The 14,600-nt window shown below is 43.1% G+C and overlaps 1 protein-coding gene across 1 annotated transcript in view; it reads left to right on the top strand.

The window, feature by feature from the left end:
• The window catches only part of LOC100448268 (putative adhesion G protein-coupled receptor E4P), a 42,529-nt gene that overhangs the window by 18,380 nt on the left and 9,549 nt on the right, over positions 1 to 14,600 (top strand). Inside the window, exons 10-13 of the mRNA XM_024237977.3 lie at positions 723 to 917; positions 8,266 to 8,501; positions 11,992 to 12,058; positions 12,644 to 12,735. Coding sequence (XP_024093745.3) covers positions 723 to 917; positions 8,266 to 8,501; positions 11,992 to 12,058; positions 12,644 to 12,735 — 590 coding nt within the window. The remainder of the gene's footprint in view (positions 1 to 722; positions 918 to 8,265; positions 8,502 to 11,991; positions 12,059 to 12,643; positions 12,736 to 14,600) is intronic.

The raw sequence follows: 14,600 nt of genomic DNA, 5'->3' as shown, positions 1-14,600 counted from the left end.
AGTTTGAGACCAGCCTGGCTAAAATGATGAAACCCCGTCTCTACTAAAAATACAAAATTAGCTGGGCATGGTGGTGCACACCTGTAATCCCAGCTACCCAGGAGGCTGAGGGAGGAGAATTGGGTGAACCCAGGAAGTGGAGATTGCAGTGAGTCGAGATCATGCCACTGTACTCCAGCCTTGGTGACAGAGGAAGACTCCATGTGAAAAAAAAAAAAAAAAAAAGAAAAAGAAAAAGAAGATTCTAAGACAAGGAGTCAAATGGTAGTAGCTTACTTGAAAGGGGATTACAGGAAACACTAGTGGGGGACTGAGACAATGAGATGGAAGTAAGACAGATGTCAGTGCAGACAGCATTATCAAGCCAGTTACCACCATAGGTAACTGGAATTTATTCCCTCTGGGGGACTCTGGGAGTCAGTGTAGAACTCACATCTCTGGGTCATTCTATCTGAGCAGCAATGGAGCTGGGGTATTTATACACTAACTCCCATTAGTCATTTGTTAAGAGCTGTATCCAGCACTGGTCTAGTTGTTTTGGTTTTAACATTCCTGTGTGATGAGTGTTATTACTGCCCTCATTTTGAAGATGAGAACACTAAGTCTCAGAGAGGTAAGTCAATTGTTTCAGGGACTGAACTAGGAAGCCCATCTGACACTACCTCAGGAACATAACAACACCATTGGACACTATAATGGATTCCCCCTTTGGTGTTTTGCAGGAGGACCCTGTGCTGACCGTGATCACCCAGGTGGGGCTGACCATCTCTCTGCTGTGCCTCTTCCTGGCCATCCTCACCTTCCTTCTGTGCCAGCCCATCCAGAACACCAGCACCTCCCTCCATCTACAGCTCTCCCTCTGCCTCTTCCTGGCTCACCTCCTGTTCCTGACGGGCATCAACAGAACTGAGCCTGAGGTAGGTAATTTACCCAAATTACCTCATTGTCATAATGAATCCAGCCATCTTGTCCCACAAGAAGATGGAGAGCAAGGCATTAGTCAGCAGTGATGATGTAGAGAGGAAACGTATGAGCTCCATTTCAGTTGTCCTCCTATATAAGTTGGAATAAGACCTTTACATTCTGAGGGGCCATTTAGCAAAGTGATGGAGTGTCAGGATGACGGTATTAAATAGGGTAACATTAGCGGTTGTTAGGATCAACTCCAGAATGTCACAGCCTTGCCACAGTAGGAGTTATTTTTTCCTTATGTATCAGTAGAGGGTGAGCAAACAGGTCTGAAGAGTGTCTACCCTGCACCCTCAGGTTGAGGGAGGCGCTGTCATTTTCCATACACAGCTCCCAAGGTCATCCTGGTGTTCACATTTCAGCCAACCGGGATGGGGAAAAGAACATGGCTGAGTTCCCCTGGGGGAGATTAATATGTGCCACATCACGAAGTGGTGCATATCACTTCCCCTCACACTCTATTGGCTAGGACTCAGTCACATGATAACACATAACCGCAAGGGCAGCTGCGAAATGTGGTCTCTGTCTGGGAAGCCACTTCCTAGTGACAAATCTATACTCTATACTCTGGATTTGAGGGTGGGAAAGAGGCTTACATTTTTGGTGGGCAGTGGGTTTACTGCACTGATCTGCGCTTGAATCGCAGCTCTTCACCTTACTTGCTGTAAGACCTGTTGAAGTGACTTCCCCTTTTAATTAATTTATTTAAATTTAATTTTTAAACTGAAAAATACAAACTATATGTATGACATATTTTTTTTTCTGTACAGCATGTTTTGAAATATTACATGTTGTAGAATGGCTCAGTTGATCTAATTAACATTTGCATTACCTCACATACTCAGCTTTATTGTGTGTGTGTGTGTGTTTTTGTGATGAGAACACTAACAACGTATTCTTTTAGCAGTTTTTAAGAATACGTACATTGTTACCATGTAACTATGATCACCATGTTTTACAATAGATCTCTTGTGGCTTCCCCCTTTTAAACTTCCTCTGCAAAACAGGGGCCTAGTCATAGGATTTAGTAAGAACTTAGCAAGATAAAACATAAAAGATTATGAATTAATCACTCAGAGAACAATGTTCACTTTTATCTTTATCATGATCCTGGCCATCATATTATCCAAGAAGATTTAAAGCTAGATGGTTCTCTAAGTCTCCTGTTAACCCTAAAACACTATGATCACACAGCTAGAAAGTTACAAAAGCACTCTGTTTATATTTAAATTTTTTTTCCTAAGAAATAGTATAGTTTTATGGTTAAGAGTAAGTACATTTTCTGGAGATAGTTTAGGTTCAAATCCAATTTTATTTTTTACTTGCTGTGAGATTTGGGGGCCAGATTTTAACCTCTTGGTGTTTCATTTGAAAATAGGCAGAGGTTGGGAAGACACACTCCTCAGGCCAAATCTCACACACCTTCTGTTTTTGTAAATAAAGTTTTATTAAAACACAGCCTCATCTATTCATTTACATATTGTCTGTGGCTGTTTTTATGTTACAATGGCAGAATGGTGTAGTTGCAATAGAGATTTGACTGCAAAGCTTAAAATCTGGCCCTTAAAATTTGTTTGTCTCTGAGTATTGAGATAATAATAAGAGTTAATACTTACAAAGCAATTTGGTCAGTGCTCACCCATAGTTAAGTGCTCAGAAGGTACTAATTGCTTCTCTGATAAAATTTTCAAATAATGTTTTTAAAAACTGTAAAAATAATATTGTGGTTAAGATGGAGTTGACTTAGTCATCTTGAAAATATATGCTTTTATATAATGCTCTAAAATCCTACCTCTTATTTTATTTATTTATTCATTTGATGGATAGCCTTAAAATACCTACTGTGTGTCAGGCATTGTGTTGTGAATACTTTAATAATTAGGGGATTAGGGGAACTACCTCACTTACTTTCCCCATAGAGTTCACAGCTTAGAAACATGTGCTGAGGCCAGGTGCGGTGGCTCACGCCTAATCCGAGCACTTTGGGAGGCTGAGGTGGGTGGATCACCTGAGGTCAGGAGTTTGAGACCAGCCTGGCTAACATGGTAAAACCCCGCCTCTACTAAAAATACAAAAAATTAGCTGGACGTGGTGGTGGGCACCTGTAATCCTAGCTACTCGGGAGGCTGAGGCAGGAGAATCGCTTGAACCTGGGAGGCGGAGCTTGCAGTGAGCCAAGATTGCACCACTGCACTCCAGCCTGGGCAACAGAGCGAGACTTTGTCTCAAAAAAAAAAAAAAAAAAAAGCAGCCACAGATAAAAGTAAATGAATGTGTGTGGCCATGAGCTAATAAAACTTTATTTATAAAAACAGATACTGGGCCAGAACTGGCCCAAAGCCACTGATTTCCTAACCCTGCTCAAAGCAGCAGTGGAAAGGACTTCAAGCTGGGAATGACAGAAAATACTTCTCAGGACAGCAAAAGTTGAAGGTAAAGATAACTGGAGTGAGATGAAACTAGCAGCAGAAAAAATAGCAATAGGGTTATGAATAGTCTAAGTGGGAGTTAATAAAAATATGGGCCGGGCGCGGTGGCTCATGCCTGTAATCCCAGCACTTTGAGAGGCCGAGGTGGGTGAATCACTAGGTCAGGAGTTCAAAACCAGCCTGGCCAACATAGTGAAACCCCGTCTCTACTAAAAATACAAAAAATTAGCTGGGCGTGGTGGTGGGCACCTGTAATCCCAGCTACTTGGGAAGCTGAGGCAGGAGAGTTGCTTGAACCCGGGAGATGGAGGTTGCAGTGAGCAGAGATCGTGCCACTGCACTCCAGCCTGGGTGACAGAGGGAGACTCCATCTCAAAAAATAAAATGAAATAAAAAAATAAAAACATGAACACTGCTAGAGGAAGTGGGCTAGATTTTAGAAATGTTTGTAAGGGGAGTTGGTAAGACTTGAGGCCCAAATAGATGTGGAAGTGGTGTGTGTGCGAGAAAGCAGAAATAAGGATGAATTAGAGGTTTCCCATTTGGGAGGTTGGGCAGATGGATGGCGAGAAAGAGGAACAGACTTGGAGCGAGAAATAGAATGAATTCGGGTTTAAATCTGTTAGTTAGAGGTGCTGGCCAGACACTGGAATTGAGACATACAATAGAAAATTGGAAATAGGAATTTTGAGCTCAGGAGAGATTGAGGCAGGTGAAAGGGATATTGGAGTTTTCTACACGAAGGAGACACTTCAAGCTACAGAAATAACGATCAGTTATATGTAAAATGGATTAAGAATAAAGCTCTGTGGAGGAGGAAGAAGGCGGTAGAGGGAGGAGGAAGAGGAAGAGGGGGTGTTGGAACAGGAGGAGGAGAGTTCCACACATGGTCTGTCCATAATTCTCTCCAGAGTCCTTGAGACCACGCTCTCAGAATGGAGGCCACTCGGTAAGGAGGGTCTTCACAGGTGCCAGGCCCTCTGCAAACGTCTATGAGGTAGGGACCACCAGGATGTAGGAGCCACAGTCTCCACATTCCGGATGGGGACACAGAGGCTTAGAAGTCACACCAGCCTAGTCCACCTTTTAATTGCCAATTATACTTCAAACCAGTCCTTCCTTAAGCCTGAATTCTATTTTCTCTTGAAAATCCTAGAGCAATGGTTCTCAGCATCTTTGAGGTCGGATCCCTCTGAGAATTTTGTTGAAAGCTAAAGCCCTTTTTCCCAGACAAATGTACATATACACAAAATTTTGAATAAAATTTCAGTTAATTCAGGGACAGGAAAAGCAAATTCAGGCCAGGCGCGGTGGCTCACGCCTGTAATCTTAAGATTGGGAGGAGGAAGATACACGAGATATACGAGAAGACTCAAAAATAAGCAGGTGAGAATTCCTGGATAGATGAGTGTCCAGGACATCGAAGGACAGAAAGTGCTAACTAGGTTGATCAGCTTCTGCTGAAAGGCCAAGTAGAAGGACGGGCACGGTGGCTCACACCTGTAATCCCAGCACTTTGAGAGGCCAAGGTGGGTGGATCACGAAGTCAGGAGTTCCAGACCAGCCTGGCCAACATGGTGAAACTCCGTCTCTACTAAAAATACAAAAATTAGCCGGGCGTGGTGGCACGCGCCTGTAATCCCAGCTACTCTGGAGGCTGAGGCAGGAGAATCGCTTGAACCCGGGAGATGGAGGTTCCAGTGAGCTGAGATCATGCCACTACACTCTAGCCTGGGCAACAGAGCAAGACTCTGTCTCAAAAAAAAAAAAAAAAAAAAAAAACAAACAAAACAAAACCAACCAAACACACAAAAACAAACAGAAACGCCAAGTGGAGAGACTGCTGGATTTGGTAGTTGAGAGGTTGTGTTAGTCAGGGTTTCTGAACAGACAGAAATAGTAGGATGTGTGTATATTACCTGATTGGATTTACCTGCTTTGTTGCATGCCTGCTATTTTTTGTTTGAATGCCATTCTTGGTGAATTTTAAATTATGAGTGCTGTATCTTTTCAAAAAAATTCTTTAAACAGTTTTAGGCTTTTGAGGGGACATAATTAAGTGACTCGGAAACAGTTTGATACATTCAAGTCTTGATTCTAAGATTGGATAGAGTGGTCACGGAATTCTCTTTCGTCTAGGGCTCATTTGGTCCCATTAATGATATAATACTCTCCTGATAATTTTACCTGAAATTCTGGATGTTAGGAGAGTCTGCTCTAACATACAGAGAGCCTGTTTACAGAAAATCTGCTCTAACATACAGGGAATCTGTATATCAGACTCCCCTAACACAAAGAACTTCAGGTAAAATTGGGTAATAGGAACAAACCATTTGGACAATAGGAAAAAGCTATTTCCAGCTCTGTGTGAACTCAGAAGATTGTTCTGCCTACTCCTTTTTAGGAGCCTTCTCCTAGTTTTGGTTAGTCTCTTTGCAAGCATTTGCTGATAAGTAATCAAACCCTCTGCCAATCTCTCCCCTTCCCCCCTTCCCAACCCCACTGTAGCTCCCTACCCTGTGGTATTTTGCCTCATAAATTCTTTTTTTTTTTCTTTTTGAGATAAAGTTTTGTTCTTGTTGCCCAGGCTGGAGTGCAATGACACAGCCTCCGCTCACTGCAACCTCCACCTCCCAGGTTCAAGTGATTCTCCTGCCTCAGTCTCCCAAGTAGCTGGGATTACTTGTGCCTGCCTCTATGCCCAGCTAATTTTTTTTTTCTTTTTGTATTTTTAGTAGAGACGGGGTTTCACCATGTTGGCCAGGCTGGTCTCGAACTCCTGACATCAGGTGACCTACCCGCCTCAGCTTCCGAAAGTGCTGGGATTACAGACGTGAGCCACTGCACCCGGCCTGCCTCATAAATTCTAGATAACTTGGTCTCTGTCTCCGTTTTCTAGAGCTGTCATAATGAAGAGCCACCATTTGGGCGGCTTAAGCAATATAAATTTATTGTCTCACAGGTCTGGAGGCCAGAAGTCTACAGTCTATGTGTTGACAGGGTAGGTTTGTTTTTCTGTTTTTCTTTTTTTTTTATTTTTATTTTTTTAGACAGAGTCTCGTTCTGTCACCCAGGCTGGAATGCAGTGGCTTGATCTCGGCTAACAGCAACCTCCACTTCCCGGGTTCAAGTGATTTTCCTGCCTCAGCCTACCAAGTAGCTGGGATTATAGGCACATGCCACCACACTTGGCTGATTTTTGTATTTTTAGTAGAGACGGGTTTTCACCACGTTGGCCAGGCTGGTCTCGAACTCCTGACCTCAGGTGATACATGCCTTGGCCTCCCAAAGTGCTGGGATTACAAGTCTGAGCCACCTTGTCCGGCCTTTCCCTCCTTTTAGAGATCACTGTAAACATAAATATTCAATGCCTATTCTGCAATATCTGTAACTCATAATGTCATACATGTCATTTAGCATTTAGTTGTTTAATGTGGGAGGGTAAATCTCGTCCTCATTATGTTATCACGATTAGAAATGGAAGCCTTATTCTGCACATGGAATGGAAAATTTTGTGTCTGTGAACACATCTGGAGAATTATGAGAAATCATGAAGCATGACTTCTATAATAGTATATTCATTTGCTCTGGCTGCCATAACAAGGTACCACAAACGGGGTGATTTAAACAATGGAAATTAATTTTCTCACAATTCTGGAGGCCCATGGTCTGAGATCAAGATGTCAGCAGGGTTGGCTTTTTTTGAGGTCCCTCTCCTTGGCTTGTTGATGACTGTCTTCTCCCTGTGTTCTCACTTGGTCATCCCTTTGTGTGTGTCTGCATTCTAATCTCCTATTTTTAAATTTTTATTTATTTATTATTATTTTTTAAGATGGAGTTTCGCTGTTGTTGCCCAGGCTGGAGTGCAATGGCACAATCTCAGCTCATTGCAACTTACGCCTCCTGGGTTCAAGCGATTCTCCTGCCTCAGCCTCCAGAGTAGCTGGGATTACAGGCGTGAGCCACCACGTCTGGCTAATTTTTGTATTTTTAGTAGAGACGGGGTTTCTCCATGTTGGTCAGGCTGGTCTTGAACTCCCAACCTCAGGTGATCCACTCTCCTCGGCCTAATCTATTTTTAGATGTACATAACTTGTATTGGATTAAGGCCCACATATCTGAACTTATTTTAACTTAATGACCTCTTCAAGAGCCCTGTCTCCAAGTACACTCACATTCAGTGATACTGGGGATTAGAACATGAGCACATGAAATTTTTTTTTGTTCGTTTTTGAGATGAAGTCTCACTCTTTTCACCCAGGCTGGAGTGCAATGGCGCAATCTCAGCTCACCGCAACCTCTGCCTCCTGGACTCAAGCGATTCTCCTGCCTCAGCCTCCCAAGTAGCTGGGATTACAGGCGTGTACCATCACGCCTGGCTATTTTTTGTATTTTTAGTAGAGATGAGATTTCACCATGTTGGCCAGGCTGGCCTCAAACTCCTGACCTCAGGTGAGCCACCCACCTCGGCCTCCCAAAATGCTGGGGATTACAGGCGTGAGCCACCGCACCTAGCCAATAGATATTTCCACTATGGACATTTGGAGCTCAATTCCACTGAGGATCTCCAGGGGGCAGTGTAGAGCACATGTCTTAGATTGGTAGATTCTACCAATTTTTGTTTATTATACATTTGGGGGCTGTTCCCGCGACATGTATTCCTTGGGTTTCTACCCTGCTCTATGCATGATGTAAACAGACTTTAATGGCTAGCAGAAGTCCTCAGAAAATGTGTAGCCCCCAGGCAAAATGTTACAGGTGCCCAAATTGAAATTCCAGGCCACATCCAGGAAATGCTAAGTGCTGAGCACATAATCAGGTACAGACCACATCTGCTGCACACCCCTAACTCTTCTGTTCCCTCCAGGTGCTGTGCTCCATCATTGCAGGGCTGCTGCACTTCCTCTACCTGGCTTGCTTCACCTGGATGCTCCTGGAAGGGCTGCACCTCTTCCTCACCGTCAGGAACCTCAGGGTGGCCAACTACACCAGCACGGGCAGATTCAAGAAGAGGTTCATGTACCCTTTAGGCTACGGGATCCCAGCTGTGATTATTGCTGTGTCAGCAATAGTCGGACCCCAAAATTATGGAACATTTACTCAGTAAGCATAATGTGTCTTTATGATGGTAGTAGCAATGGCAATGGCTCCTGGATGACTTAAAATCAAGATGTTTTCTTAGTCCATCTTTTTGTTTGTTTGTTTTTTTGTTTTGTTTGTTTGTTTGTTTTGAGACGGAGTTTTGCTCTTCTTGCCCAGGCTGGAGTGCAATGGTGAGGTCTTGGCTCACTGCAACCTCCGTCTCCCAGGTTCAAGTGATTCTCCTGCCTCATCCTCCCAAGTAGCTGAGACTACAGGCACCTGCCACCATGCCTGGCTAAGTTTTGTATTTTTAGTGGAGACGGGGTTTCACCATGTTGGCTAGGTTGGTCTCAAAACTCCTGACCTCAGGTGATCCACATGCCTCGGCCTCCCAAGGTGCTGGGATTACAGGCGTGAGCCTTCGCGCTCAGCCCTTAGTCCATCTTTTAATTGCCAATTATACTTCAAACCAGTCCTTCCTTAAGCCTGAATTCTATTTTCTCTTGAAAATCCCTGGAGCAGTGGTTCTCAGCATCTTTAAGGTTGGATCCTTTTGAGAATTTTGTTGAAAACCAAAGCCCCTTTCCTCAGAGAAATGTGCATATAAACAAAATTTTGAATAAAACTTCAGTTAATTCAGGGACAGGAATAGCAAATTCTGGCCAGTCGCAGTGGCTCACACCTGTAATCCCAGCACTTTGGGAGGCCGAGGTGGGCGGATCACCTGAGGTCAGGAGTTCAAGACCAGCCTGGCCAACATGGTGAAACCTGTCTCTACTAAAAATACAAAAAATCAGCTGGGCGTGGTGGTGGGTGCCTGTAATCCAGCTACTCAGGAGGCTAAGGCAGGAGAATCGCTTGAACCCGGGAGGCGGAGGTTGCAGTGAGCCGAGATTGCACCATGGCACTCCAGCCTGGGCAACAAGAGCAAAACTCTGTCTCAAAAAAAAAAAGCAAATTCAGAGTCCTATATTAAGAACCCATGAGCTACCATGTCCTCTTGGATTCTGAAAGAGTAGGTGGAATGGGCTGAGATGAATCTCCAAGATGTAAAGAATAACACCAATATTAAAACTATCAAAGCCCTATGGTGCATCAGAAATGGTGCTTCCTCTATGCAGTAGCTCATGCCATTCTCACCATTACCCTATGACGTCAGCAGTTTATTTTCTTATGCACAGGACACCTGGGCCCGAGTGCATTTCATAAACTTCCCCAAAGTCAGAGCTGCAAGGCAAGTAAGTCAGAATTTTCAAGGAAATAGTCTGAATAGCCATGTTTTATTGCTTCACCAATGAAGCTTGCAAAACTCAACACACAACAGTTAGTTGAAGAAGTTAATATTTTGTTAATGGTGCTTGGGTTAGGAAGTAGGTTGTGCATACACTAAAACATCATGTATGTTACTGTTGTCCCTTTTTTTTTTTTTTGCGACGGAGTCTTGCTCACCTGCCCAGGCTGGAGTGCAGTGGCATGATCTCAGCTCACTGCAACCGTCTCCCAGGTTCAAACAATTCTCCTGTCTTGGCCTCCTGAGTAGCTGGGATTACAGGCACCCAGTATCATGCCCAGCTAATTTTTGTATTTTTTAGTGGAGACGGGGTTTCAACATGTTGGCCAGGCTGGTCTTGAACTCCAGACCTCAGATGATCTGCCTGCCTCGGCCTCCCAATGTTGTCCCTCTTAAAGTCAAAGAAATGCTTTGTTTCCAGCTTGAACTCTATGTCCTACCAGAATGCTGGAGATAGAATGGTAGAGGAGTTGACCAACATTTTCTTTTTTTTTTTTTTTTTTTTAATTACAATTTTAGGTACTCCCTTCTGATTTTTTTCTATTATGGAAGATGGAAATTTGGTGGTTTTTTTTTTATTATACTTTAAGTTCTAGGGTACATGTGCACGACATGCAGGTTTGTTACGTATGTATATATGTGCCATGTTGGTGTGCTGCACCCATTAACTCATCATTTACATTAGGTATATCTCCTAATGCTATCCCTCCCCCCTTCCCCTACCCTACGACAGGCCCCGGTGTGTGATGTTCCCCACCCTGTGTCCAAGTGTTCTCATTGTTCAATTCCCACCTATGAGTGAGAACATGCGGTCTTTGGTTTTCTGTCCTTGCAATAGTTTGCTCAGAATGATGGTTTCCAGCTTCATCCATGTCCCTACAAAGGACATGAACTCATCCTTTTTTATGGCTGCACAGTATTCCATGGTGTATATGTGCCACCTTTTCTTAATCCAGTCTATCATTGATGGACATTTGGGTTGCCATTGTGGAAGACAGTGTGGCGATTCCTTAAGGATCTAGAACTAGAAATACCATTTGACCCAGCCATCCCATTACTGGGTATATACCCAAAGGATTATAAATCATGCTGCTATAAAGACACATGCACACGTATGTTTATTGTGGCACTATTCACAATAGCAAAGATTTGGAACTGACATTTTCAATAAAAGGCCAGATGGTAAATATGTTTGGCTTTTCTGGCCACAAAGTCTCTGAGGTGACTACTCAACGTTGCCCATGTAGTGTGAAAGCAGCATTGACAATATGTAACCGAATGAGTTGATTGTCTTTCAATAAAACTTATGAAAGCAAGTGGCGGGCTGGATCAGACCCATGGGCCATAGTTGGCAACCCTTTGGATAGAACTTAAGTTTGGAAGCTTTTCTGCCTACTGAATGTTAAGAGATTCAGGCTCTCAGCTTCCCTTTAAAAATAACGTATGCTACCTTTGCCATCATAAGCCAAGAAAGAATACAAATTATTTGGACAACAGAGTATCTGGTGCATGGAATATGCTTAATTAGAGTTAGTTTTTGTAGCTGTAGTTATTGTTTTTACTCTCTTTCTCATTATAGCAATCATTATCGACTTGCCAACTATATTTATTACCGTTAACTCATTGCTAGGAACTGTACTCAAAAACTTTAAGCACATTATCTTATTTAATCTTTCCTACAAGTTCTATATGAAGGCAGTGACAAAATTCTGATAAAAAAAATCAAAGGATATCCAAATAGATATTCTATGTTCATGGATAAGAAGACTCAACGTTGTCAAGATGGCAGTTCTTCCCAACTTGATCTATAGATCCAACACACTCCAAATCAAATTCCCAGAAAATTATTTTGTGGATATTGACAAACTGATTCTGAAGTTTAGATAAAGGAGGGAAAAGACCTAGAATGATCAACACTATTTAGAAGGAGAACAACGAAGCCAGAGAACAGACATTCCCTGACTTCAAGCCTCAGTAGAGAGCTACAGTCATCATTTAATCTTTCCAGTACTTTGATTAGTTCTATTATACACTTGAAAAAACTCAGCCTCAGAGCATGCATCTCATCAAATGAGAGCTCACATCTGGCTCCATCTAAAATTCAGGATTCTGAGCGAAGTAACTCCTGGCCCTGTTCACATCTTGCCCCAGGAGCCTGTATTCAAGCTCTCTGCCTTCTCCCAAGGAAGAGGCAGCTAATGCTTCTCTCTCTCTCAACAGCTGTTGGCTCAAGCTTGATAAAGGATTCATCTGGAGCTTCATGGGGCCAGTAGCAGTCATTATCTTGGTAGGTGATAATTATTTATGGGTGTGCCCGCCTTAGGTTGACCAAGCATACAAAATGTTTTTCTTATCTAAGGGGAAATGAGATGAAGATAAGAAATACAGCTTAATGTGATCAGCCCCTCTTCCTGAAAGTACTGTCTCCACTTTTCTTCCCTTGGATTCCTCCTGGCTCACTTGTTGCTTTGATGTAATAATATCACTTCTCCTGGGACTTCTTTTCAAAATACTGTTACTCATTCCATTCAACAAATATTTAATGGTTGGCCTCTCTACACAGGGTGACATGGTTTCCTGTTTGCCAGAAACTTTCTGATGATACCTGTTCCCTGGTAGAGACATCAATAGCACCTTTCCACTTTCAAAGTGTCCTGGTTTGAATGATAAATTGGATAGTTACCTAATTAAGCACCAAATGCTACAGGGTATATGCTGTGTGTTGTACGTAATAGACCAGAACATATGTGCATACCATCTTTATAAAACCTGTGTCTTTTGGGAAAAGATTCTTAGGCCCTCCTCAAATTAGATTGTATAAAATGGCTCCAGAAGAAAATTCCATGTCACTTTTTTCATGCGGTTCCCACAGATAAACCTGGTGTTCTACTTCCAAGTTCTGTGGATTTTGAGAAGCAAACTTTCCTCCCTCAATAAAGAAGTTTCCACCATTCAGGACACCAGGTAAAAAGGCATCAGAATCAGTGGTACCCACACATTGTTCCTACATGGCTGCTCTTTTGGGAAAGAAAGAACCTATGCAGAAATATGATATAAATTATCCTGGTACGTGATAAAGAGCATGTGAAGGACAATTTATAGAAGAAATAGAAACTCTGATTTTCAGGTAACTTCATTTCCTTATTCAATAAATATTCATGCTGGGTGCAGTGACTCACACTTGTAATCCCAGCACTTGAGGAGGCTGAGGTGACAGGATTGTTTGAGTCTAGCTGCTCAAGACCAGCCTGGCAACATATTGAGACCCCTGTCTCTACAACAAATTTACAAAATTGGCTGGGCATAGTGGCGTGCGCCTGCAGTCCCGGCTATTTCGGAGGCTGCAAAGGGAGAATCACTTGAGCTGGGGAGGTTGAGGCTGCAGTGAGCTATGGGTCATGTCACTGTGCTCCCTCCTGGGCAACAGAGCGAGACTCGGTCTCAAAAAAAAAAAGAAAAGAAAAATAAACATTCATCAAGTGCCTCTTTTGTATAACATACTCTTATTATGAAATTAATTCCAAGAGTATCAACATCCTCCTCTCACTCCACCAAGAGCCCATATACCCCTGGACTCCGTTTTGTTTCCTTTTCTTTTCCTTTTTTTTTTTTGAGACTGAGTCTCACTCTTTCACCTAGGCTAGAGTCCAGTGGCACCATCTCGTCTCACTGCAACCTCCCATTCCCAGGTTCAAGCAATTCTCCTGGGTTCAAGCAATTCTCCTGTCTCAGCTTTCTGCGTAGCTGGGACTACAGGCACACGCCACCATGCCTGGCTAATTTTTGTATTTTTAGTAGAGACGGGCTTTTGCCATATTGGTCAGGCTGGTCTCGAACTCCTGACCTCAGATGATCCACCCACCTCAGCCTCCCAAAGTGCTGGGATTACAGGCATGAACCACACCGTGCCCGACCTGGATTCCATGTTCTTTGGTTGTACAAACTCAGTTCTCATGGGTACCAATCTACACTATTAAAAATAATGATGACAAAAGCTAATATTCAATAGAATCTTGATAGATGCTGGACATTTATCAATATTATTTCATGGCGTGCTGATACTTTCAACCCATGGGGTGATTGCTACTAATACTTTCATTGATAATATGAGCCCACAGCTCACCTTACCCAAGAGTGGGTAAGGATCTTGCATTGGTGAGTCATGTGCATGAAAATTAAAGGACTATCTGTCTAATTTCAGACCCTGTCTCAAGTCTCCTCTACTTATCAGACCAGTCTGACATTTCTTAAACTTGGTTTCTTCAATTCTTGAGGGTCAAAGTGCCACCCTTCTTGGTGTTTCCCCATCCCCCTATTTCTCAATTCCTTACCCTCTAAGAGCTCACTTCTTCCTTAGAACTGCAAACAGCAAGCTCCATGTCTGACCTCATCCCAGCAGTCATGCCCTGCTGCCAACCTCTTCCTCTTGCTGGTGAATAGACAGTTACCCTGTTGTGCTACACTAGGTTAATGTCACACTTTGGGGTAGAGATTAACTATCTCGTCTATTTCCTAAGTAATAAATCCGAGGTTAACACTGACATGGTGGAAACATCGTGCTCTTTCAATAGGAAGGACTTGGATTCTAGAAATTTCAGACATCATGGCAGGAAGGGGAGGCTGGGAAAGAGTTGTTGAGAGACTTGTTCCAGATCTGTTAGAAGCCCCCATCCACTTGAGTCCCTTTGCCTCCTAAGCTCCAGAATTAACCATTGTGCTATCGAATCGCATATCTGGCTGGGCGTGGTGGCTCACGCCTGTAATCCCAGCACTTTGGGAGGCCAAGGCGGGTGGATCACAAGGTCAAGAGATCGAGACCATCCTGGCCA

Source organism: Pongo abelii, chromosome 20 (assembly GCF_028885655.2).
Source record: "Pongo abelii isolate AG06213 chromosome 20, NHGRI_mPonAbe1-v2.0_pri, whole genome shotgun sequence".
Taxonomy (NCBI): Eukaryota; Metazoa; Chordata; class Mammalia; order Primates; family Hominidae; genus Pongo; species Pongo abelii.
This window is presented reverse-complemented; position numbering and strand designations above follow the sequence as displayed.